General features: G+C 47.4%; 1 protein-coding gene across 1 annotated transcript in view; it reads right to left on the bottom strand.

Annotated features, from left to right (window-relative positions):
* The window catches only part of SF3A3 (splicing factor 3a subunit 3), a 132,174-nt gene that overhangs the window by 62,800 nt on the left and 45,614 nt on the right, over window positions 1–23,760 (bottom strand). Inside the window, exons 10-11 of the mRNA XM_063954331.1 lie at window positions 9,314–9,381; window positions 1,732–1,839 (exon numbers count right to left, since the gene is read on the bottom strand). Of these exons, the coding sequence (XP_063810401.1) occupies window positions 1,732–1,839; window positions 9,314–9,381 (176 nt within the window). The remainder of the gene's footprint in view (window positions 1–1,731; window positions 1,840–9,313; window positions 9,382–23,760) is intronic.

The following is a 23,760-nucleotide window of genomic DNA, read 5'->3' on the forward strand; positions in this document are numbered from 1 at the left end:
CGTGCAGAACACCCATTACCTGAACCATCAGCAGAAATCTTTTCCTCGGGTAAATCAGTGGCGCCAGCACTGCATGATGCAGGGAGCTTCTGCGGATTTCCCGCCCTGTGTAGCAGACATTATTGGGAATGTAGCCTTAGGGCGTATCAGTACAATATAGCCAGACAAACACAATACCTGACAAAAACCCCCTAAGATATGTGACCGCAATTGCAGAGCACAGACAGAGGATTTAAGTGGTAAGAGGTGACTGAAACACACAGTGAAAAATACAAAACAGTACATCATGTGGAACACTATATGGTATACGAGACCCTGACGCACTTAGACCGCCAGGGCACAGAATATAGTGATAGCAATATGTGCGATACACAGAATAGAATCCACACAGTAGATATAGGCACACACAGTCACAGGTACAATGCACTGGACTAGCAATACTACATAAAGATATGTATGTATACAGATATAACAATGCACAGTAGTAACCACTGGAGGTATATTACAGAATACTTGTACTAAATATTCATATAGTAGTGCATTTGTTCTTAACCAACGCTGTCTAAACGACATGTAGAATACTTAAGTGTCCTGTAAATGCACAGCGCTAATGAGGGAGGTGGCTTTACAGAGGAGACAGTGTCCAGCAGTACCAGGATAAGCACAGCTCTGTGAAATGGCTCCCGAACGCTGACAGGGAGTGAGGGGCAGAGAGAGAGAGAGAGATGCAGCTCCAGGGAGGGAACACAGCTGTAGATGGCGCCTGGAGCTGGTGGAGGGGCTACAGGTCTGCGCCTTACCCCCTCTGCTGGACTTCACCACCGGGTACTATGGAGCCTATAATAAACGGATTTTAGTAATTCCGACCTCTGCTCCCTGCCCTAGTGGATATAGTGGAATCCCTGCACGGCCACAGTGTCCACGCCAGCGGCGCGGTCCGTCTCCTGTGACTGCGATTTCGGTGGTTCCCACCTGGGGGACCCTCTTACCTCCTCCCTGAAGTGCGGCCACGCGATCCAGGAGAGTAGCAGAGGTGATGTGTGCCTGATGACCGGAGCGCCTCCGCTGCAAGTACCCGGCAACCAGGGCACAGGAGTATGCAGCACCGCTTGGGAAAGTGATGGAGCTGCAGCACAAATGTCAGCATGACATACACAGCATCTAGCGCCTGTGCTGCGGCCCTTGAAGTCTTCTTCTTAAAAAGCTCTTATTAGGGCTGCCTAGTGCAGCCCACAATTAGTGACCTGCACTGCAGGCACCAACTTAGAAACTGAGCTCCAGTGCCTGGAGGCGGAGATATAAAGGAGGTGCAGTGCATCCTGGGAACAGTCAAAGCTTTAGCCTGTTGGTGCCTCGGATCAAGATCCAACTCTACACCCCAATGTTATTCCCTGTAGAATACCAGTGTACCTCGCTGCAGAAAATATATTTTTAAAATATTTATGAAACAAAGTGAATACATAACAAACATTCTGTTTTAAAGTTTGAAATGTAGCCACTGTGGATGTGGATTTAAAAAGTAAGGTTAGGAGTTAATGCTGTTTTAGATGGGTCAGGACTTAATGGAAATCTAATTCAGAGGGGAAAAAAGGGTCAATTCAAACCGATAAAAAGCAAAAAGACTTCTGCATGGATAGGTGATCTCCGCTACTCACTCTGTTTACAGAATGTGGGACACTTCAACAAATTGAAGTTGTAGATGGAGTCTTCCAAATACAAAAAAATATTTACCTTCTGATACCCTTCGATTTTGGATTCTTTGTGAACAAAGATGAATCCAGGGCATCCAAAGATTTTCCTTTTGTACCAAAAAGTCTCTGGGATCTTTCTTCAAGAGTTCTAGAATAAAAATAAATAATAAAAAAATATGACTAAAGAAAGGAAGCAGCAGAAGCAAGTTACCCTAAAAATAAATGAACTATACATTTAAACTGAGAACATAATGGTTCCGGTATGAATGGTCGACCATGTTATGGTCAACAGTCATTAGGTCGACCACTATTGGTCGTCATAGGCATGGTCGACATGGACAAATAGTCGACACATGAAAAGGTCGACATGAGTTGTTGTTTTTTTGTTTTTTTTTTAGCGTTGTTTTCTGCGTAAAGGGACGAGGAACCTCAATCAGTGCACTGCGTCCCCTCGCATGGCTCGCCATGCTTCGGGCACAGATTACCGTTCCCAATCGTAGACCACGTGGATCGTAAAGTATGGAAAAGTTCCCCAAAAGAAATAAAAAATGGGGAAAACTCATGTCGACCTTTTCATGTCTTGACCATGTGTCCATAGTGGTTGACCTAATGACTGTCGACCATAACATGGTCGACCATCCAAACGGATACCAAACATAATATAATTGCCAATTACTTTGCGATTTATAGAACATGGGATAGCATAAGCGTTTTATTTTTCGTTTATGGAAATTTTAAACACATTTTAGATACAGCCTCATTGTATTTCATCTGGATGCTGGACTTTCTCCCAAGCTTCATCCAACAAACCACAGTGAGGTAATTCATATTTGATCACAGCAGCAAATCTGTTAGCCAATGGGCAAAACCATGTGCACTGCAGGTGGGGCAGATATAACATGTGCAGAGAGAGTAACAGTTGGGAGGGTTATATTGTTTCTGTGCAGGGTAAATACTGGCTGCTTTATTTTTACACTGCAATTTAAAATAAGAATTTACTTACCGATAATTCTATTTCTCGGAGTCCGTAGTGGATGCTGGGGTTCCTGAAAGGACCATGGGGAATAGCGGCTCCGCAGGAGACAGGGCACAAAAAGTAAAGCTTTAGGATCAGGTGGTGTGCACTGGCTCCTCCCCCTATGACCCTCCTCCAAGCCAGTTAGGTACTGTGCCCGGACGAGCGTACACAATAAGGGAGGAATTTTGAATCCCGGGTAAGACTCATACCAGCCACACCAATCACACCGTACAACTTGTGATCTAAACCCAGTTAACAGTATGATAACAGCGGAGCCTCTGAAAAGATGGCTCACAACAATAATAACCCGATTTTTGTAACTATGTACAAGTATTGCAGATAATCCGCACTTGGGATGGGCGCCCAGCATCCACTACGGACTCCGAGAAATAGAATTATCGGTAAGTAAATTCTTATTTTCTCTATCGTCCTAGTGGATGCTGGGGTTCCTGAAAGGACCATGGGGATTATACCAAAGCTCCCAAACGGGCGGGAGAGTGCGGATGACTCTGCAGCACCGAATGAGAGAACTCCAGGTCCTCTTTTGCCAGGATATCAAATTTGTAGAATTTTACAAACGTGTTCTCCCCTGACCACGTAGCTGCTCGGCAGAGTTGTAATGCCGAGACCTCTCGGGCAGCCGCCCAAGATGAGCCCACCTTCCTTGTGGAATGGGCCTTAACCGATTTAGACTGTGGCAGGCCTGCCTCAGAATGTGCAAGTTGAATTGTGTTACAAATCCAACGAGCAATCGACTGCTTAGAAGCAGGCGCACCCAACTTGTTGGGTGCATACAGTATAAACAGCGAGTCAGATTTTCTGACTCCATCTGTCCTGGAACATATTTTCAGGGCCCTGACAACTTCTAGCAACTTGGAGTCCTCCAAGTCCCTAGTAGGTGCAAGGCACCACAATAAGCTGGTTCAGGTGAAACACTGACACCACCTTAGGGAGAGAACTGGGGACGAGTCCGCAGCTCTGCCCTGTCCGAATGGACAAACAGATATGGGCTTTTTTGAGAAAAAACCACCAATTTGACACTCGCCTGGTCCAGGCCAGGGCCAAGAGCATGGTCACTTTTTATGTGAGATGCTTCAAATCCACATATTTGACTGGTTTTAAACCAATGTGATTTGAGGAATCCCAGAACTACGTTGAGATCCCACAGTGCCACTGGAGGCACAAAAAAAGGGGTTTGTATATGCAATACTCCCTTGACAAACTTCTGGACTTCAGGAACTGAAGCCAATTCTTTCTGGAAGAAAATTTACATGGCCGAATTTGAACCTTAATGGACCCCAATTTGAGGCCCATAGACACTCCTGTTTGCAGGAAATGCAGGAAACGACCGAGTTGAAATTTCTTTGTAGGGCCTTCCTGGCCTCACACCACGCAACATATTTTTGCCACACGTGGTGATAATGTTGTGCGGTCACCTCCTTTCTGGCTTTGACCAGGGTAGGAATGACCTCTTCCGGAATGCCTTTTTTTCCCTTAGGATCCGGCTTTCCATCGCCATGCCGACAAACGCAGCTGCGGTAAGTCTTGGAACAGACATGGTACTTGCTGAAGCAAGTCCCTTCTTAGCGGCAGAGGCCATAAGACCTCTGTAAGCATCTCTTGAAGTTCCGGGTACCAAGTCCTTCTTGGCCAATCCGGAGCCATGAGTATAGTTCTTACTCCTCTACGTCTTATAATTCTCAGCACCTTAGGTATGAGAAGCAGAGGAGGGAACACATACACCGACTGGTACACCCACGGTGTTACCAGAACGTCCACATCTATTGCCTGAGGGTCTCTTGACCTGGCGCAATACCTGTCCCGTTTTTTGTTCAGACGGGACGCCATCATGTCCACCTTTGGTATTTCCCAACGGTTTACAATCATGTGGAAAAAACTTCTCAATGAAGTTTCCACTTTCCCGGGTGGAGGTCGTGCTGAGGAAGTCTGCTTCCCAGTTTCCATTCCCGGGATGAAAAACTGCTGACAGTGTTATCACATGATTTTCCGCCCAGCGAAAAGTCCTTGCAGTTTCTGCCATTGCCCTCCTGCTTCTTGTGTCGCCCTGTCTGTTTACGTGGGCGACTGCCGTGATGTTTTTCCCACTGGATCAATACCGGCTGACCTTGAAGCAGAGGTCTTGCTAAGCTTAGAGCATTATAAATTTACCCTTAGCTCCAGTATATTTATGTGGAGAAAAGTCTCCATACTTGATCACACTCCCTGGAAATTTTTCCCTTGTGTGACTGCTCCCCAGCCTCTCAGGCTGGGCTCCGTGGTTACCAGCATCCAATCCTGAATGCCGAATCTGCGGCCCTCTAGAAGATGAGCACTCTATAACCACCACAGGAGAGACACCCTTGTCCTTGGATATTGGGTTATCCGCTGATGCATCTGAAGATGCGATCCGGACCATTTGTCCAGCAGATCCCACTGAAAAGTTCTTACGTGAAATCTGCCGAATGGAATTGCTTCGTAGGAAGCCACCATTTTTACCAGGACCCTTGTGCAATGATGCACTGTTTTTAGGAGGTTCCTGACTTGCTCGGATAACTCCCTGGCTTTCTCTTCCGGGAGAAACACCTTTTTCTGGACTGTGTCCAGAATCATCCCTAGGCACAGCAGACGTGTCGTCGGGATCAGCTGCGATTTTGGAATATTTAGAATCCACCCGTGCTGATTGTAGCAGTATCCGAGATAGTGCTACTCCGACCTCCAACTGTTCCCTGGACTATGCCCCTATCAGGAGATCGTCCAAGTAAGGGATAATTAAGACGCCTTTTCTTCGAAGAAGAATCATCAATTCGGCCATTACCTTGGTAAAGACCCCGGGGTGCCGTGGACAATCCAAACGGCAGCGTCTGAAACTGATAGTGACAGTTCTGCACCACGAACCTGAGGTACCCTTAGTGAGAAGGGCAAATTTGGGACATAGGAGGTAAGCATCCTTGATGTCCCGGGACACTATATAGTCCCCTTCTTCCTGGTTCGTTATCACTGCTCTGAGTGACTTCATCTTAATTTGAACCTTTGTAAGTGTTCAAAAAAAAATTTTTTTTTTTTTTAGAATAAGTCTCACCTAGCCTTCTGGCTTCAGTACCACAATATAGTGTGGAATAATACCCCTTTTCTGTAGTAGGAGGGGTAATTTAATTATCACCTGCTGGGAATACAGCTTGTGAATTTTTTCCCATACTACCTCCTTGTCGGAGGGAGACTTGGTAAAGCAGACTTCAGGAGCCTGCGAAGGGGAAACGTCTCGACATTCCCATCTGTACCCCCGGGATACTACTTGTAGGATCCAGGGGTCCTGTACGGTCTCAGCGCCATGCTGAGAACTTGTCAGACGCGGTGGAACGCTTCTGTTCCTGGGAATGGGCTGCCTGCTGCAGTCTTCTTCCCTTTCCTCTATCCCTGGGCAGATATGATCTTATAGGGACGAGAGGACTGAGGCTGAAAAGACGGTGTCTTTTTCTGCAGAGATGTGACTTAGGGTAAAAAACGGTGGATTTTCCAGCAGTTGCCGTGACCACCAGGTCCGATGGACCGACCCCAAACAAGTCCTCTTCCTTTATACGGCCATACTGTGCCGTTTGGAATCTGCATCACCTGACCACTGTCGTGTCCATAACATCTTCTGGCAGTTATGGACATCGCGTTTATTCATGATGCCAGAGTGCAAATATCCCTCTGTGCATCTCGCATATATATAAATGCTCTATAGTCAATAAAATACTGTCCCTGTCAAGGGTATCAATATTTTTAGTCAGGGAATCCGACCAAGCCACCCTAGCTCTGCACATCCAGGCTGAGGCGATCGCTGGCCGCAGTATAACACCAGTATGTGTGTATATACTTTTTATTATATTTTCCAGCCTTGTCAGCTGGTCCTTGAGGACGGCCCTATCTATAGACTGTACCGCCACTTGTTTTGATAAGCGTGTGAGCGCCTTATCCACCTTAAGGGGTGTTTCCCAACGCGCCCTAACTTCTGGCGGGAAAGGGTATACCGCCCATAATTTTCTATCGGGGGGAACCCACGCATCATCACACACTTTATTTAATTTATCTGATTCAGGAAAAACTATGGTAGTTTTTTCACATCCCACATAATACCCTCTTTTGTGGTACTTGTAGTATCAGAAATACGTAACACCTCCTTCATTGCCTTTAACGTGTGGCCCTAATAAGGAATACGTTTGTTTATTCACCGTCGACACTGGATTCAGTGTCCCTGTCTGTGTCTGTGTCGACCGACTAAAGTAAACGGGCGTTTTAAAACCCTTGACGGTGTTTTTGAGACGTCTGGACCGTACTAATTGTTTGTCGGCCGTCTCATGTCGTCAACCGACTTTGCAGCGTGTTGACATTATCACGTAATTTCCTAAATAAGCCATCCATTCCGGTGTCGACTCCCTAGAGAGTGACATCACCATTACAGGCAATTGCTCCGCCTCCTCACCAACATCGTCCTCCTACCTGTCGACACACACGTACCGACACACAGCACACACACAGGGAATGCTCTGATAGAGGACAGGACCCACTAGCCCTTTGGAGAGACAGAGGGAGAGTTTGCCAGCACACACCAAAAACGCTATAATTATATAGGGACAACCTTATATAAGTGTTTTCCCTTATAGCATTTTAATATATATATAAGCATATCGCCAAATTAGTGCCCCCCCTCTCTGTTTTAACCCTGTTTCTGTAGTGCAGTGCAGGGGAGAGCCTGGGAGCCTTCCCTCCAGCCTTTCTGTGAGGGAAAATGGCGCTGTGTGCTGAGGAGATAGGCCCCGCCCCTTTTTCGGCGGCCTCGTCTCCCGCTCTTAACGGATTCTGGCAGGGGTTAAATATCTCCATATAGCCTCCGGAGGCTATATGTGAGGTATTTTTAGCCAAAATAGGTATTCATTTGCCTCCCAGGGCGCCCCCCTCCCAGCGCCCTGCACCCTCAGTGACTGCCGTGTGAAGTGTGCTGAGAGGAAAATGGCGCACAGCTGCAGTGCTGTGCGCTACCTTTAGAAGACTGAGGAGTCTTCTGCCGCCGATTCTGGACCTCTTCTTACTTCAGCATCTGCAAGGGGGCCGGCGGCAAGGCTCCGGTGACCATCCAGGCTGTACCTGTGATCGTCCCTCTGGAGCTGATGTCCAGTAGCCAAGAAGCCAATCCATCCTGCACGCAGGTGAGTTCACTTCTTCTCCCCTAAGTCCCTCGTTGCAGTGATCCTGTTGCCAGCAGGACTCACTGTAAAATAAAAAACCTAAGCTAAACTTTCCTAAGCAGCTCTTTAGGAGAGCCACCTAGATTGCACCCTTCTCGGCCGGGCACAAAAATCTAACTGGCTTGGAGGAGGGTCATAGGGGGAGGAGCCAGTGCACACCACCTGATCCTAAAGCTTTACTTTTTGTGCCCTGTCTCCTGCGGAGCCGCTATTCCCCATGGTCCTTTCAGGAACCCCAGCATCCACTAGGACGATAGAGAAATTTCAGTTTGTACACACCCCACCCAAATCTAACTCTCGCTGCACGTTATATCTGCCCCCCCCCCCTCCCAGCCCTTGCAGTGCACATGGTTTTGCCCAACTGCTAACAAAGTTGCTGCTGCGATCAGATCTGAATTAGACCCAGTGTACCAAGCAGGGGCGTACCTAGAGAGGAGGCGGCCCGTGTGCAGACTCCATCTGGGCCCCCTCCTCCCTAGCTGGTGGCAGCGCTGTGACTCTGGGCCTAGCGCTCTCCCAGAGTCTAGAGTGCATGAGCAGATCTCCAGGAAAATGATGTGACAGCTATTTTCCTAGTGATTTTCTACTGCGCATGCACGAAACACCGGGATAATAGTGCCGCGCCATTTTCCCAGAACCAATGTGTAGTACAGGACACCACTCTCCTCTGTGAGTTTTGGGGGTACGCACCGCATTCAAATAGCCATTCATCTGTATTGATCTTAAGAAATTTTGGGATTGAAACAAATTCTTATGTGGAATACTACACATTGGTTCTTATGTTCTTTATTTTCATATTCCTCGTTGTGACATCTATATTGAACATCACCAATTCGGAGAACCTGAAAATCAAACACCTGATTCTACAGTCTCAAAACAGGGACGTACATATTCTATTTTGATTTTCTCTTGCTGTTTTTCCTGCTATATGCTCTTGCGCTATATGCACTAGGGAGGTTTATATTTCTTGTTTCAATTGTGTATGTGGAATGTGGTGACATTCATTTTAAACCTCTAAGTGCTACAGCAGCATTGCGCCATTCAGGTACACTATCCTTTTTCTCTTTTGTTATCTAGTTACACAATTCAGCTTACATCATGCCATAGTCACAGCAATTACAACACATACAACCAATAGGAGGTGAAAGGGGAAACAGTGGCTATTGTGTCTGTCAATTATTCCATGTAGCAGGGTGGTAATGCTGGCATCTATACTGTGTTCTGTACAATGTATGGTACACTAGATGTATCCTACCACATATTTTACCTTCTCTGTATAGAATGTCAAACAATCTGGTTACAAAAGTCATATTACCCTGTATTTACACAGTATTTAAATTACCAAAATATGTAGAACACACACAGGCTATGGCACTTACCCTCCACATTTAAGCCCCAGTGCCAGCAGGGCAGACTTCAATCTATCTAATCCAAGAGAGGCCAACTCCTGCCAGGAAGAAAGGAAAACAAATGCTGGAATGATTAAAAACATTTTATAAGAATTAAAAAAAAAAAAAACGAAAAACAACTGTTAATCAGATAAGGTTTGATACATTTTTTTTTTTTTAAATCTGTCAAGGAAAGATCAATACAGCTTTGCTTTCCTAACTTTTGCATAAATGAAAAAAAAAATAACAAAAAAACAAAAACATTTACTTTTTCATATTGTGATTTTACTTCGCTAGCATCACATGGTCAATAAAGTTACAGATTAATTGATGGATGGATAAATCCCACAAGAAATATTTCAATTGCCCATTGTAAGCTTAGGTGGTATTTCCAGTTATTTAACTAGTATCTCACCAAGTATGCCAACAACAGGATGAAGTACACTTTAGCAGTGGATTTCCCGCAGAGCAGCAGAAGCGGGTGCATAGACCCGGCAGATCCCCAGGGGCCCGCAGACAGCCTACAGCTGAAATGGAGGCTCTGCTTACTGCTGAATACCCAGGCGCCACCAGAAGTCAGTATTGTTCAGCACTTGATTCACTGGACAGCTCTCCAGCAGGCATGTGCCGCTCTATCTTGTGGTCTTCTCTCCATCTCCATTGCATGTGCACGTTGATGATCTGCTGCGTGTGACCTGCTACGTCACACAGAGAGGAGCCAAAAAGAAAAGGAGGAGCCAAAAAGAAAGGAAAAGCCTATGTACGTACAGCGCTCCCTCTATGTGGAAGGGGGTCCGGGGAGGAAGAGTGGTGATTGGCAGTGAGAGCTTCAGCTATTTGAATATGAGCTGGAAAAAATCTACAAGATGCCGGGTAATTTGGAAATCTGGGCAGGGGGTACAAGTCAGTATAGGATTTCCCACAAAGCTGGAAAATTCAGAATTCACCTGCAACATTCATCATCTGCAGTTTTCATGGGGGTGGTTAGGGTGACCTATCCATTTGTGAATCCTTACAAGTATATACTGATTCAGTCAGGTATGTTTTACCTAAAATACTGCTTAGGGACCTAGGAATATTAATGGTGTCATTTACATTGATATTAATGTGTTTCTACAAGTATTTTCCCATTTAAGATCACAGGAAGAGGAAGGTGGGAGTCTCCTTGTGCTGTGTGAATGCATGTTATTTCTGATCCCTCTGTTAATAATAGGATGAATGAAGGGGTGATATAGAAGATCTACAGTAATCAGATAGACAGCCATTATGTAGACCACATATGGTCGACAGGGTCAAAAGTAGGCATGTTCAAAATGTCAAGGTTTTTTTCCGGGTGTCATTTTGTATGTTTCATATTGTGACCACAATCAGTGTAAACATTACGCATGCCACACTTAGGACATGGTGACTCGCTGTGCTCGCACACAGATTACTATTCCTAATCATACTCCACATGGATAGCAAATCAAGGAAAATTTTGAACCCCCCAAACACTTGCGTCAAACATTGTCATGTCGACCTTAAGCGCCATCTACCTTTTACCTTCTGACTGTTGACCTAATACATGTCGAATACATGGTGTCAACCTTTTGACTGTCTAGCTAGATGCTGTCTATCTATAGATTTAATAAAACACAATCTACGTGCGCTCTGAATGTACTCTACTTATTTGAACGCACTGCAGGCAGTTATGGTAGACTTACCTTACTTAACTCTTTCTTCGAGGGCCATAGGGTCCACTGGGGAGACAATTGGGTGTAGGTGGTGGTAAATGACTAGGCACCAAACTGTTACGTTTTTTCGGTATCCCAAGATGCTCTGGTCATTCCCCCCTATGACCCGCCTCCATGCTCAGGCAGATCAGTTTTGTCAATGAGCCCAATGGAGGGGCAGGAAAGGAGAGAAGGAAGACATGGAACACACAAGAACACACTCTCACAGATCAGAGAAGGAAACCAGTGACCAAGAGAAGAAAACCCTATAGAAGCCAGATGCGTCAGGGTGGGTGCCTTGTAGTCCTCAAATAAAGAGCATTAACTAAAGCAAGTCTACCATAACTCTCCTTTACTTCTTCAGGTTCCATAGGCTCCACAGGGGAGACAATAGGGATGTCCCAAAACAAAATGTGTCAAAGGCATAGAACCTGAGAGAGGCGTGCTGCCCACGAAGTACCCACAGAGCAAGTAGAATGAGCAAAGACTGTAGCCGGCACAGGAAGGTCAGCCTGCATGTATGCCTGCAAGATAGTCATGTGAATCCACCTGGCCAAAGTTTGTTTGTCATTTGGCCAACCGCTCTTGTGGAATCCATAGCGGACAGAGATGGAATCAGATTTCCTGAGAGAAATTGTATGATCCACGTCGATCTAGAGAATGGACAACATCAAGGGAGGACTTCCCTGCCAAGAGATCCGGGGAGAGGAAAGCCGGTACCACAATTTTTTTGTTAATGTGGAAACGGGACAAACTCTTAGAAAGGTAACCAGGCTGAGTGCGAAGGACTGCCATGTACTGATGAAAAATCAGAAAGGGAGATCGACAAGAGAGCGCCCCCAAATCGGACACCTGCTTGGCAGATGCAATAGCCAGAAGGAATAGAGTCTTCGGTGTCATCAGGCGGAGTCAGAGATCCAATCCAACTTGAATAAAGGCAAGGATCAGGGAAACCTTAAATACCAGAGGGTTGTAGCGTCGGGCAGCACACCACTGGAAGTACGTATGCGACACCTGGTAATAGATATGGGTGGAGGCTGGCTTTCGTGCTCTGGATAAACTCAGCAACACGCCGGATAAACTCAGCAACAACTGAAAAAGTACTGAAACAGTAAAAAACACAGAACTTACCTAGGAACCAGGAAGTACTGAACTAAATAACCGCTGCAGGAAAACAAAGCGCTGGGCGGGCCCCCAGCATCCTCTACGGACTACGAGAAAAGGATTTACCGGTAGGTAACCAAAATCCTGTTTTCTCGTACGTCCTAGAGGATGCTGGGGTCCATATTGGTACCATGGGGATGTACCAAAGCTGCCAGAACGGGAGGGAGAGCGCGGAGGCTCCTGCAAAACTGCTTAACCAAACGTGAGGTCATCAGAGGCCAAAGTATCGAACTTGTAAAACTTAGCAAACGTGTTCGACCCAGACCAAGTAGCAGCTCGGCAAAGCTGTACAGCCGAGACACCCAGGGCAGCCGCCCAGGAAGAACCCACCTTACGAGTAGAGTGGGCCTTAACAGATTTTGGACACGGCAATCCTGCCGTGGAATACGCATGCTGGATGGTGAACCTGATCCAGCGTGAAATTGACTGCTTAGAAGCAGGACACCCAATTTTCTTGGGATCATAGAGGACAAACAGAGTCAGATTTTCTATGACGAGCTGTCCTCTTCACATAAATCTTCAAAGTCCTCACAACATCCAAGGCCTTTGAAGCAATTGAGGAATCAGTAGCCACTGGCACCACAATTGGTTGGTTGATATGAAAAGCTGACAACCTCAGGAAGGAACTGTGGACGAGTCCTGAGTTCCGCCGTATCTGCTTTTAGTGGATTTGCTTCAGCCTGATACAAATTTTATGGGACATACTACACTATGATGTGTTCTATTTATGTTTTATTTCATATCTTCATGAGATAATTGGTGGAGTGGAAGATTCATCTGTATCACTGCAGGAGGAGACATATCGAATCAAGACCACTTTTTCTTGACATCTATGGACATTAAGTATCATTTCATATGAAACTGCACTGAGCGCCTTTTTGCTTGAGTATTCTTTTCTGTACTCCCGGAATGAAGATTGCCGACATCACTACCGCGTGCCTTTCTGCCCAGAGGAGGATTCTTGTCACCTCTGACATTGCAGCCCTGCTCTTCGTTCTGCCTTGTCGGTTTACGTAGGCCACTGTGGTGACGTTGTCCGACTGCACCTGACCAGCCTGATCCTGCAGAAAGTGTGCTGCTTGAAGAAGGCCGTTGTATACGGCTCTTAGCTCCGATGTTTATCGGTAGAATGGATTCTTGACTTGACCACCTTACTTGAAAGGTTTCCCCCTGAGCGACTGCTCCCCAATCTCTTAGACATGCATCCGTGGTTAGAAGGATCCAGTCCTGTACTCCGAACCTTCGGCGCTCCAGAAGGTGTGGTAGTTGAAGCCACCAGAGGAGCACAATCCTGGCTTTCGGTGACAGACGTATCCTTTGGTGCATATGTAGGTGAGATTCCGACCACTGGTCCAAGAGATCCAGCTGAAAGGATCGAGCATGAAACCTTCCGTACTGCAGAGCCTCGTAGGAGGCAACTATCTTCCCCAGAAGGCGCATGCACTGATGAACCGATACCCGGGCAGGCTTCAAGACATCCTGGACCATTGTTTGAATCACCAACGCTCTCTCCACCGGTAGAAACACCCTCTGCACCTATGTGTCGAGGATCATCCCCAGGAAAGACAACCTCCTTGTCGGCTCCAGATTAGACTTCGGAAGGTTCAGGATCCAACTGTGCTCCTTGAGCAGATGTGTCGTGAGAGCAATGGATTTTTTTTTTTTATTTTTTTTTAAATTGTGTCATTTTTATAGGAAATGTAAAAAGTTACACCCAGACATTAAAGAGGCATAGGATTGGTAAGGCAAACATGAGGAATAATACGGGAAGGCATAATCAGTGTATAAATGACAAAATAAAGATCAGCCACCAAGCCATCGGACATGAGAAATGGAAAAATAGCAGGATATATTAAAAACAATGACATACAGAATACCCCAAATCAAACACTGATAGCTTAATTGCACCCGAAGGCGCCATTCGGGTGTACACATGAGAGAACCAGATTTATAATGGGGCATATAGGTGACATACCATAAAATAAGAATTTACTCACCGGTAATTCTATTTCTCGTAGTCCGTAGTGGATGCTGGGAACTCCGTAAGGACCATGGGGAATAGACGGCTCCGCAGGAGACTGGGCACATCTTAAGAAAGATTTAGGACTATCTGGTGTGCACTGGCTCCTCCCCCTATGACCCTCCTCCAAGCCTCAGTTAGGACACTGTGCCCGGAAGAGCTGACACAATAAGGAAGGATTTTTGAATCCCGGGTAAGACTCATACAAGCCACACCAATCACACGTATAACTCGTGATAGGAACCCCGGTTAACAGTATGATAACAAAAAGGAGCCTCTGAACAGATGGCTCGCAATAATAACCCGATTTGTGTAACAATAACTATTTACAAGTATTGCAGACAATCCGCACTTGGGATGGGCGCCCAGCATCCACTACGGACTACGAGAAATAGAATTACCGGTGAGTAAATTCTTATTTTCTCTGACGTCCTAGTGAATGCTGGGAACTCCGTAAGGACCATGGGGATTATACCAAAGCTCCCAAACGGGCGGGAGAGTGCGGACGACTCTGCAACACCGAATGAGAGAACTCCAGGTCCTCCTCAGCCAGGGTATCAAATTTGTAGAATTTTGCAAACGTGTTTGCCCCTGACCAAGTAGCAGCTCGGCAAAGTTGTAAAGCCGAGACCCCCCGGGCAGCCGCCCAAGATGAGCCCACCTTCCTTGTGGAATGGGCTTTTACAGATTCAGGCTGCGGTAGTCCCACCGCAGAATGCGCCAGCTGAATAGTGCTACAAACCCAGCGCGCAATAGACTGCTTAGAAGCAGGAGCACCCAGCTTGGTGGGTGCATACAGGATAAACAGCGAGTCAGTTTTTCTGACTCCAGCCGTCCTGGAAACATAAATTTTCAGGGCCTTGACTACGTCCAGTAACGTGGAATCCTCCAAGTCCCTAGTAGCCGCAGGCACAACAATAGGTTGGTTCAAGTGAAAAGCTGAGACCACCTTTGGGAGAAACTGAGGACGAGTCCTCAATTCTGCCCTATCCATATGGAAAATCATATAAGGGCTTTTACAAGACAAAGCCGCCAATTCTGAAACCCGCCTGGCCGACGCCAGGGCCAACAGCATGACCACTTTCCACGTGAGATATTTTAAATCCACAGTCTTAAGTGGTTCGAACCAATGTGATTTTAGGAATGCCAAAACCACATTGAGATCCCAAGGTGCCACTGGGGGCACAAAAGGAGGCTGAATATGCAGAACTCCTTTGTCAAAAGTCTGAACTTCAGGCAGTGAAGCCAGTTCTTTCTGGAAGAAAATCGACAGAGCCGAAATCTGGACCTTTATGGACCCCAATTTGAGGCCCAACGACACCCCTGCTTGCAGGAAGTGCAGGAATCGACCCAGTTGAAATTCCTCCGTCGGGGCCTTCATGGCCTCACACCAAGCAACATATTTCCGCCAAATGCGGTGATAATGTCATCCTTCCTGGCTTTGATCAGGGTAGGGATGACTTCCTCCGGAATACCCTTTTCCTTCAGGATCCGGTGTTCAACCGCCATGCCGTCAAACGCAGCCGCGGTAAGTCTTGGAACAGACAGGGTCCCTGCTGCAGCAGGTCTTGTCTGAGCGGCAGAGGCCAAGGGTCCTCTGCAAGCATCTCTTGAAGTCCCGGGTACCAAGCTCTTCTTAGCCAATCCGGAACCACGAGTATGGTTTTCACTCCTTGCCTTCTTATTATTCTCAGTACCTTTGGTATGAGAGGTAGAGGAGGAAACACATAAACCGACTGGTACACCCATGGTGTCACTAGAGCGTCCACCGCTATCGCCTGAGGGTCTCTTGACCGGGCGCAATATCTTTTCAACTTTTTGTTGAGGCGGGACGCCATCATGTCTACCTGTGGTTTTTCCCACCGGTTGACCAGCATTTGGAAGACTTCTGGATGAAGTCCCCATTCTCCCGGGTGGAGGTCGTGCCTGCTGAGGAAGTCTCCTTCCCAGTTGTCCACTCCCGGAATGAACACTGCTGTCAGTGCTAACACATGATTCTCTACCCATCTGAGAATCCTTGTGGCTTCTGCCATAGCCATCCTGCTTCTCGTGCCGCCCTGTCTGTTTACATGGGCGACCGCCGTGATGTTGTCTGACTGGATCAGTACCGGCTGGTTTTGAAGCAGGGGTCTTGCCTGGCTTAGGGCATTGTAAATGGCCCTTAGCTCCAGGATATTTATGTGAAGAGAAATCTCCTGATTTGACCACAGTCCTTGGAAATTTCTTCCCTTTGTAACTGCCCCCCAGCCCCGAAGGCTGGCATCCGTGGTCACCAGGACCCAGTCCTGTATTCCGAATCTGCGGCCCTCTAGTAGATGAGCCCTCTGCAGCCACCACAGCAGCGACACCCTGGTTCTGGCCGATAGGGTTATCCGCTGTTGCATCTGGAGATGGGACCCGGACCATTTGTCCAACAGGTCCCACTGGAACGTCCTAACGTGGAACCTTCCGAATGGAATTGCTTCGTATGAAGCTACCATTTTTCCCAGGACTCGTGTGCATTGATGTACCGACACTTTTCCTGGTTTTAGGATGTCTCTGACCAGAGATGACAATTCCTCGGCTTTTTCCAGTGGAAGAAACACTCTTTTCTGGTCTGTGTCCAGAATCATTCCCACGAACAGAAGACGTGTCGTCGGGACCAGCTGTGACTTTGGAATATTGAGAATCCAGCCGTGCTGTTGTAGCACTTCCCGAGAAAGTGCTACCCCCACTATCCACTGTTCTTTGGACCTCGCCTTTATCAGGAGATCGTCCAAGTACGGGATAATTAAAACTCCCTTCTTGCGAAGGAGTATCATCATTTCGGCTATTACCTTGGTAAAGACCCTCGGTGCCGTGGATAACCCAAACGGCAGCGTCTGGAACTGATAATGACAGTCTTGTACCACAAATCTGAGGTACTCCTGGTGCGGAGGGTAAATGGGGACATGCAGGTACGCATCCTTGATGTCCAGGGAGACCATGTAATCCCCCTCCTCCAGGCTCGCAATAACCGCCCTGAGCGATTCCATCTTGAACTTGAACCTTTTGATATAAGTGTTCAAGTCTTTTAAATTTAAGATAGGTCTCAACCGTCCGGTTTCGGTACCACAAACATTGTGGACTAGTAACCCTTTCCTTGCTGAAGGAGGGGTACCTTGACAATCACTTTCTGTGAATATAGTTTTTGAATAGCCACCAACACTGCCTCCCTGGCAGAGGGAGTTGCCGGCAAGGCAGATTTTAGGAAACGGCGGGGGGGGGGGGGGAGACGTCCCGAGTTCCAGCCTGTACCCCTGAGATACTACTTGAAGGACCCAGGGATCCACTTGTGAGAGAGCCCACTGTGTGCTGAAAAACCTGAGACGTGCCCCCACCGTTCCCGGTTCCGCCTGAGCAGCCCCAGCGTCATGCTGTGGACTTACCGGACGCAGGGGAGGACTTCTGCTCCTGGGAACTAGCTGTGTGCTGCAGCTTTTTCCCCCTTCCTCTGCCCCTCGGCAGAAGAATGAGCCTCTAGCCCGCTTATTTTTCTGGGGCCGAAAGGACTGTACCTGATAATACGGTGCTTTCTTTTGCTGTGGGGTAGCCTGTGGCAAAAAAGTCGATTTCCCAGCAGTAGCTGTGGAAACGAGGTCTGAAAGACCTTCCCCAAAAAGTTCCACCCCTTTATAGGGTAAAACTTCCATGTGCTGCTTGGAGTCGGCATCACCTGACCATTGCCTAGTCCATAACCCCCGTCTGGCGGCAATGGACATAGCGCTTATTTTTGATGCCAGCCGGCAGATATCCCTCTGTGCATCACGCATGTATAAGACCGCGTCTTTTATATGGTCAATCGTTAGCAAAATATTGTCCCTATCCATGGTATCAATGTTTTCCGACAGGGAGTCTGACCACGCAGCTGCAGCACTGCACATCCAAGCTGATGCAATAGCGGGTCTCAATATAATGCCAGTGTGTGTGTATATAGCTTTTAGGGTACTTTCCTGCTTTCTATCAGCAGGTTCTTTTAGGGCGGCCGTATCCGGAGACGGTAGTGCCACCTTCTTTGATAAGCGTGTCAGCGCTTTATCTACCCTAGGGGGTGTTTCCCAGCGTGACCTATCCTCTGGCGGGAAAGGGTACGCAGCCATTAACCGTTTAGAAATGATCAATTTCTTATCTGGGGAAGTCCACGCTTCCTTACACACCTCATTTAATTCGTCAGATGCAGGAAAAACTACTGGTAGTTTTTTCTCACCAAACATAATACCCTTTTTTGTGGTACCAGGGGTATCATCAGAAATGTGTAAAACATTTTTCATTGCCTCAATCATGTAACGGGTGGATCTATTGGAGGGTACACTCGTCTCATCATCGTCGACACTGGAGTCGGTATCCGTGTCGACATCTGTATCTGTCATCTGAGGTAGCGGGCGTTTTATAGCCCCTGATGACATTTGAGACGCTTGGACAGGCACAAGCTGAGTAGCCGGCTGTCCTATGTCGTCAAACCTTTTATGTAAGGAGCTGACACTGTCACGTAATTCCTTCCATAAGTCCATCCACACTGGTGTCGACCCCGCAGGGGGTGACATCACATTCACAGGCATTTGCTCCGCCTCCACATCATTATCCTCATCATACATGTCGACACAGCAGTACCGACACCCAGCAGACACACAGGGAATGCTCTTACAGAGGACAGGACCCCACAAAGCCCTTTGGGGAGACAGAGGGAGAGTATGCCAGCACACACCAGGGCGCTATATAACACAGGGATATCACCTATACAGTGTTTTCCCTTATAGCTGCCTATATAATATGTATACTGCGCCTAAATTGTGCCCCCCCTCTCTTTTTTACCCTTTCTGTAGTGCAGGACTGCAGGGGAGAGCCAGGGAGCTTCCTTCCAGCGGAGCTGTGAGGGAAAAATGGCGCCAGTGTGCTGAGGGAGATGGCTCCGCCCCTTTTTCGGCGGGCTTTCTCCCGCTATTTTATTGTTTATGGCAGGGGTTAATATACACCTATATAGCCCCTGAGGCTATATATGGTGTTAATTTTGCCAGCCAAGGTGTTAATATTGCTGCTCAGGGTGCCCCCCCCCAGCGCCCTGCACCCATCAGTGACCGCAGTGTGTGGTATGCATGAGGAGCAATGGCGCACAGCTGCAGTGCTGTGCGCTACCTTGGAGAAGACAGAAGTCTTCAGCCGCCGATTTTCCGGACCACCTTCTTGCCTCTCGCTCTGTAAGGGGGACGGCGGCGCGGCTCCGGGAACGGACGACGAGGTCGGGTCCTGTGTGCGATCCCTCTGGAGCTAATGGTGTCCAGTAGCCTAAGAAGCCCAAGCTACCACCACTTAGGTAGGTTCGCTTCTTCTCCCCTTAGTCCCTCAATGCAGTGAGCCTGTTGCCAGCAGGTCTCACTGAAAATAAAAAACCTAACATATACTTTCTTTCTAGGAGCTCAGGAGAGCCCCTAGTGTGCATCCAGCTCAGCCGGGCACAGAAATCTAACTGAGGCTTGGAGGAGGGTCATAGGGGGAGGAGCCAGTGCACACCAGATAGTCCTAAATCTTTCTTTAGATGTGCCCAGTCTCCTGCGGAGCCGTCTATTCCCCATGGTCCTTACGGAGTTCCCAGCATCCACTAGGACGTCAGAGAAATGAAAGTATAAAAAAAACTCATCAATCAGAATATCAAAACAAAAAGCCTCACATTCCCCCCCCACCCAATATGACCTAACCTGCAAACCAAACAAATACACAAAATAAAATAAAGAACCCCCCACCCTGTATAACCTAACCCCAACCTAGGCATAGCTGGATCCCCATAAGAACCCCATCCTTGACTACACTACACCTAAATGCCTAACATCCCCCCCACCCCATAACACAGGATAAGTATACCGTATAATTGACAGGGGCAGCTAAAATAAATGGCCATAAACCAAGTGGAGCAGATTATACTCACAGAATAGTAAAGTAGTATGCAAATACTGAGGTAGCTGAGCTTAAAGACAGGACGTAAATATAAATGGCTGTGGAACTAAAACAAGCGACCACAGACTAAATATGGCAAGCTTCTCCCACAAAATGGTAAAGTGCACACGTTCATAGATACAAAGAGCTGGTAAAGAGACATAATATCGATGTAACATTAAATAAATGGCCATACACCAGTTAGAACAGGATTCTCTCGGAAAGTGTTGCACGCAAATATTTAGCTATAATGAGCACGAGGATAGTAGAACAACAAAACTGTAGCTACAGGATAAAGCACACGATATACTGTAAATGACAGGGGTAATTAAATAAAAGACCATAAACTAAATAGAGCAGGTTATACCCATTGAATAGTAAAGTATTATGCAAATACCAAGATAACTGAGTGACATAACAGACATAATATAAATAGAAGTGGCTGCGGCATTAAAATAAATGACCGCAACCTATATATGGGAAGTTGCTCCTGCAAAATAGTGAAAAATGCACACACAGTAGGTTTAGATACACTGAGCCGGAAACAGACGGATATCTATATAAGTGACAATAACACTAAATAAATGGCCTTAAACATTAGAGCAGAATTCTCCTGGAAAATAATTAGTTGTATGCAAATAATTATCTAGAATGAGCACAAGAATAGCAGTATAACACAACCGGAGCTTTGAAAGGATGTACAAACAATATGAAATTACGCAGTAGCTAACGAGAATCAGTATACAGAACAGAGCACAGTAAGGGTCTCAGCAGCCAGTGAAATGGTTCCCAGTCCCAAGGTGAGCAAAATCAGTCCGGAGGATGAGTCCAACCTGGAACAAAGTAATCCAGCCAAACGACAGTCCCTCGAGAGTGGGCAGAAGGATAAACTGGGCCATCAGCTGTCACACACAGCTGTGTCAAAATAAATGTATAGGGACAAGTGGCAGCTGAAGAAAACCTGATTAGGGACAGAAACCTCCATTCGCGGGTTACACCGAACCACTGTTCCAAATAAATATTAGAGCGGAAAGCCATTCCCTCTCGCGGACTGCCAGCAAACTGGAGGATGTTACGCCATTCTCCCTCTTCATCGGATAAGTGACTGTGTGACTGCAGATTGAATCTTCACGTGGGACCATGGATTCACCACTAAAGAAACAGAGGCCGCTGGAGGATCCACACGCGCCATCACCAGCCGTAGTTCACGGTGAATATGCGTAAGGTCATCCCTCAGCTCCTCCAGTCTATTAGTAATTCGTTGCTCGGAAGTACCCACAGCGGTAAGTACCTGCTGTAGTGTAATAGGAAGTGGTGCAGATAAAGTCTCACTAAGGGTCCATGAGAGTTGCTGCACCGAATCAGAATAAAAGGACATAGAAGCAAAACCATCCTGCTTACCAGCTACAGAGTTGTGGTAGATTTCGCACATTATGACAAAGCTGGAGACAGGGCACAGAAATCCACAGGATACTGCCACCAAAACATCTGAGAGCACACTGGCCCCAGCAGCTGAGTGAGGGCAGAGCTGCAGCAGGAGCAACAGCCACACTGAGAGCAGAGTCTGTCACATGATCCAGTCACAGACTTTAGCAGCCAGTAAGTTAGGACTCTTGGCACCTAGGATCCCCAAATTCACACTGCAGGAGCAGAGGGGAGTACTGCACTATTGCAGACATTTTCACCCACACCAAGGAAACAGGAGATAGATCAGGATATTAGCAGGAGCTCTGGCAGAAAGCTGCCTACACCATGCTGTGTCAAGCCACGCCCCCGAGAGCAATGGATCTTAACAACTTCTCCCTGGACGATGCCTTGATCAGCAGATCGCCCGGATATGGAATTATGTTCACCCCCTGCTTGCGGAGGAGAACCATTATCTCTGCCATCACCTTGGTGAAGACCCTCGGTGCTGTGGAGAGACTAAACAGCAGTGCCTGAAACGGATAGTGATCGTCTAACAGTGCAAACCTGAGATAGGCCCGGTGCGGCGACCAAATGGGAATGTGGAGATATGCATCCTTGATGTCCAGGGACACCAGGAACTCCCACTCAGACAGTCCTGAGATAACTGCTCTAAGAGACTCCATCTTGAATTTGAAGTCCCCGAGATAAGGGTTCAAAGATTTCAAGTTCAGTATTGGCCTTACCGAACCATCCGGCTTCGGTACCACAAAAAGGTTCGAATAGTAGCCTTTGTTCAACTGATGAGGTGGAACTGGAACAATGACCTCGGACACTACCAATTTTCGGATAGCGTCCAGAAGAATAGCTCTGTCTGCCGGCAAAGCTGGCGAACCTGATTTGAAGAAACGGTGAGACAGGAGAGTTTGAAAGTCCAGCCTGTACCCCTTGGACACAATATCCTGTATCCAGGGGTCCAGTCCCGACGACACCCAGACGTGGCTGAAATGCCGGAGTCTCCCAGCTGACCTACCTCCAGGCTGTGCGGTCCACCATCATGCTGAGGACTTTGAGGCTACCAGATGCCGGCTTCTGGTCCTGGGAACCTGCGGGGCTGGCTTTTTGGATTTGGCACGACGACCTCCAAAGAAGGTGTGAGAAGGCTTGTTCTTTCTAGGCCTCGCGGGTCGAAAAGACTGACGTGTTGGGAGTAAAAGGCTTCTTTGGAGCCTGTGCAGCTGAGGGGAGAAAAGGAGACTTACCCGCGGGTAGCCTCCAGTGCCTCCCCAAACAGAGCCTGGGTAGGCTCTACATACTATTCCTGGATTCCACGTCCGCAGACCATTGGCGCAGCCAGAGACCCCTGCGAGCCGAGAGGGACATGGAGGAGACCCCCTCAGCCATAGAACCCAGGTCCTTCATGGATTCTACCAGGAACCCTGCAGAATCCTGTATGTTACGTAAAAACAAATTAACGTCACCGTTATCCATCGCAGTTAAATCCTCCAGCAGATCGATTGACCACTTGGCTATAGCTTTAGAAATCCATGCACAGGCAATAGTAGGCCGCAGTATAGCCCCTGAAGCCGTGTATATGGATTTGAGCGTAGCATCCACTTTGCGATCACCCGGATCCTTCAACGCGGTAGATCCCGGGACTGGCAATACCACCTGTTTTGACAGCCTGGAGACAGAGGCGTCAATTATAGGCGGGGACTCCCCATTTTTTTTCTATCGTCTTCCGGGAAGGGAAAAGCAACCAGGACCCTTTTAGGAATCTGGATTTTTTTCTCTGTGTTTTCCCAGGTTTTTTCAAATATAGCATTTAATTCCTTAGATGCCGGGAAGGTGAGGGGCTTTCTTACTGTCCGTGAAAAAAAGCCTCCTCAACCTGCTCAGGAGGGGTGTCAGAAATATGTAACATCCCGCATGGCCTAAATCATCAACTGCACCCCCTTAGCAAGTGATGCCATCCCCCTCGATACATCCCCATCACCGTCTGCTGTGTCAGAATCGGTATCCGTATCATCCTGCATAATTTGAGCAAGAGCACGTTTGCGAGAATGTACCGCAGGGGGCCCCCGAGGGAGCAGTATCAGACCATACTGCCATAGAGGATTGCAATACCAGAGTTGCATGCTCAGTCCTTGCACCCCGTTCAGAAATCTGAGAAATAGCCCCCCTAAGAGGTT

The sequence above is a fragment of the Pseudophryne corroboree genome, chromosome 2 (assembly GCF_028390025.1).
Source record: "Pseudophryne corroboree isolate aPseCor3 chromosome 2, aPseCor3.hap2, whole genome shotgun sequence".
Taxonomy (NCBI): Eukaryota; Metazoa; Chordata; class Amphibia; order Anura; family Myobatrachidae; genus Pseudophryne; species Pseudophryne corroboree.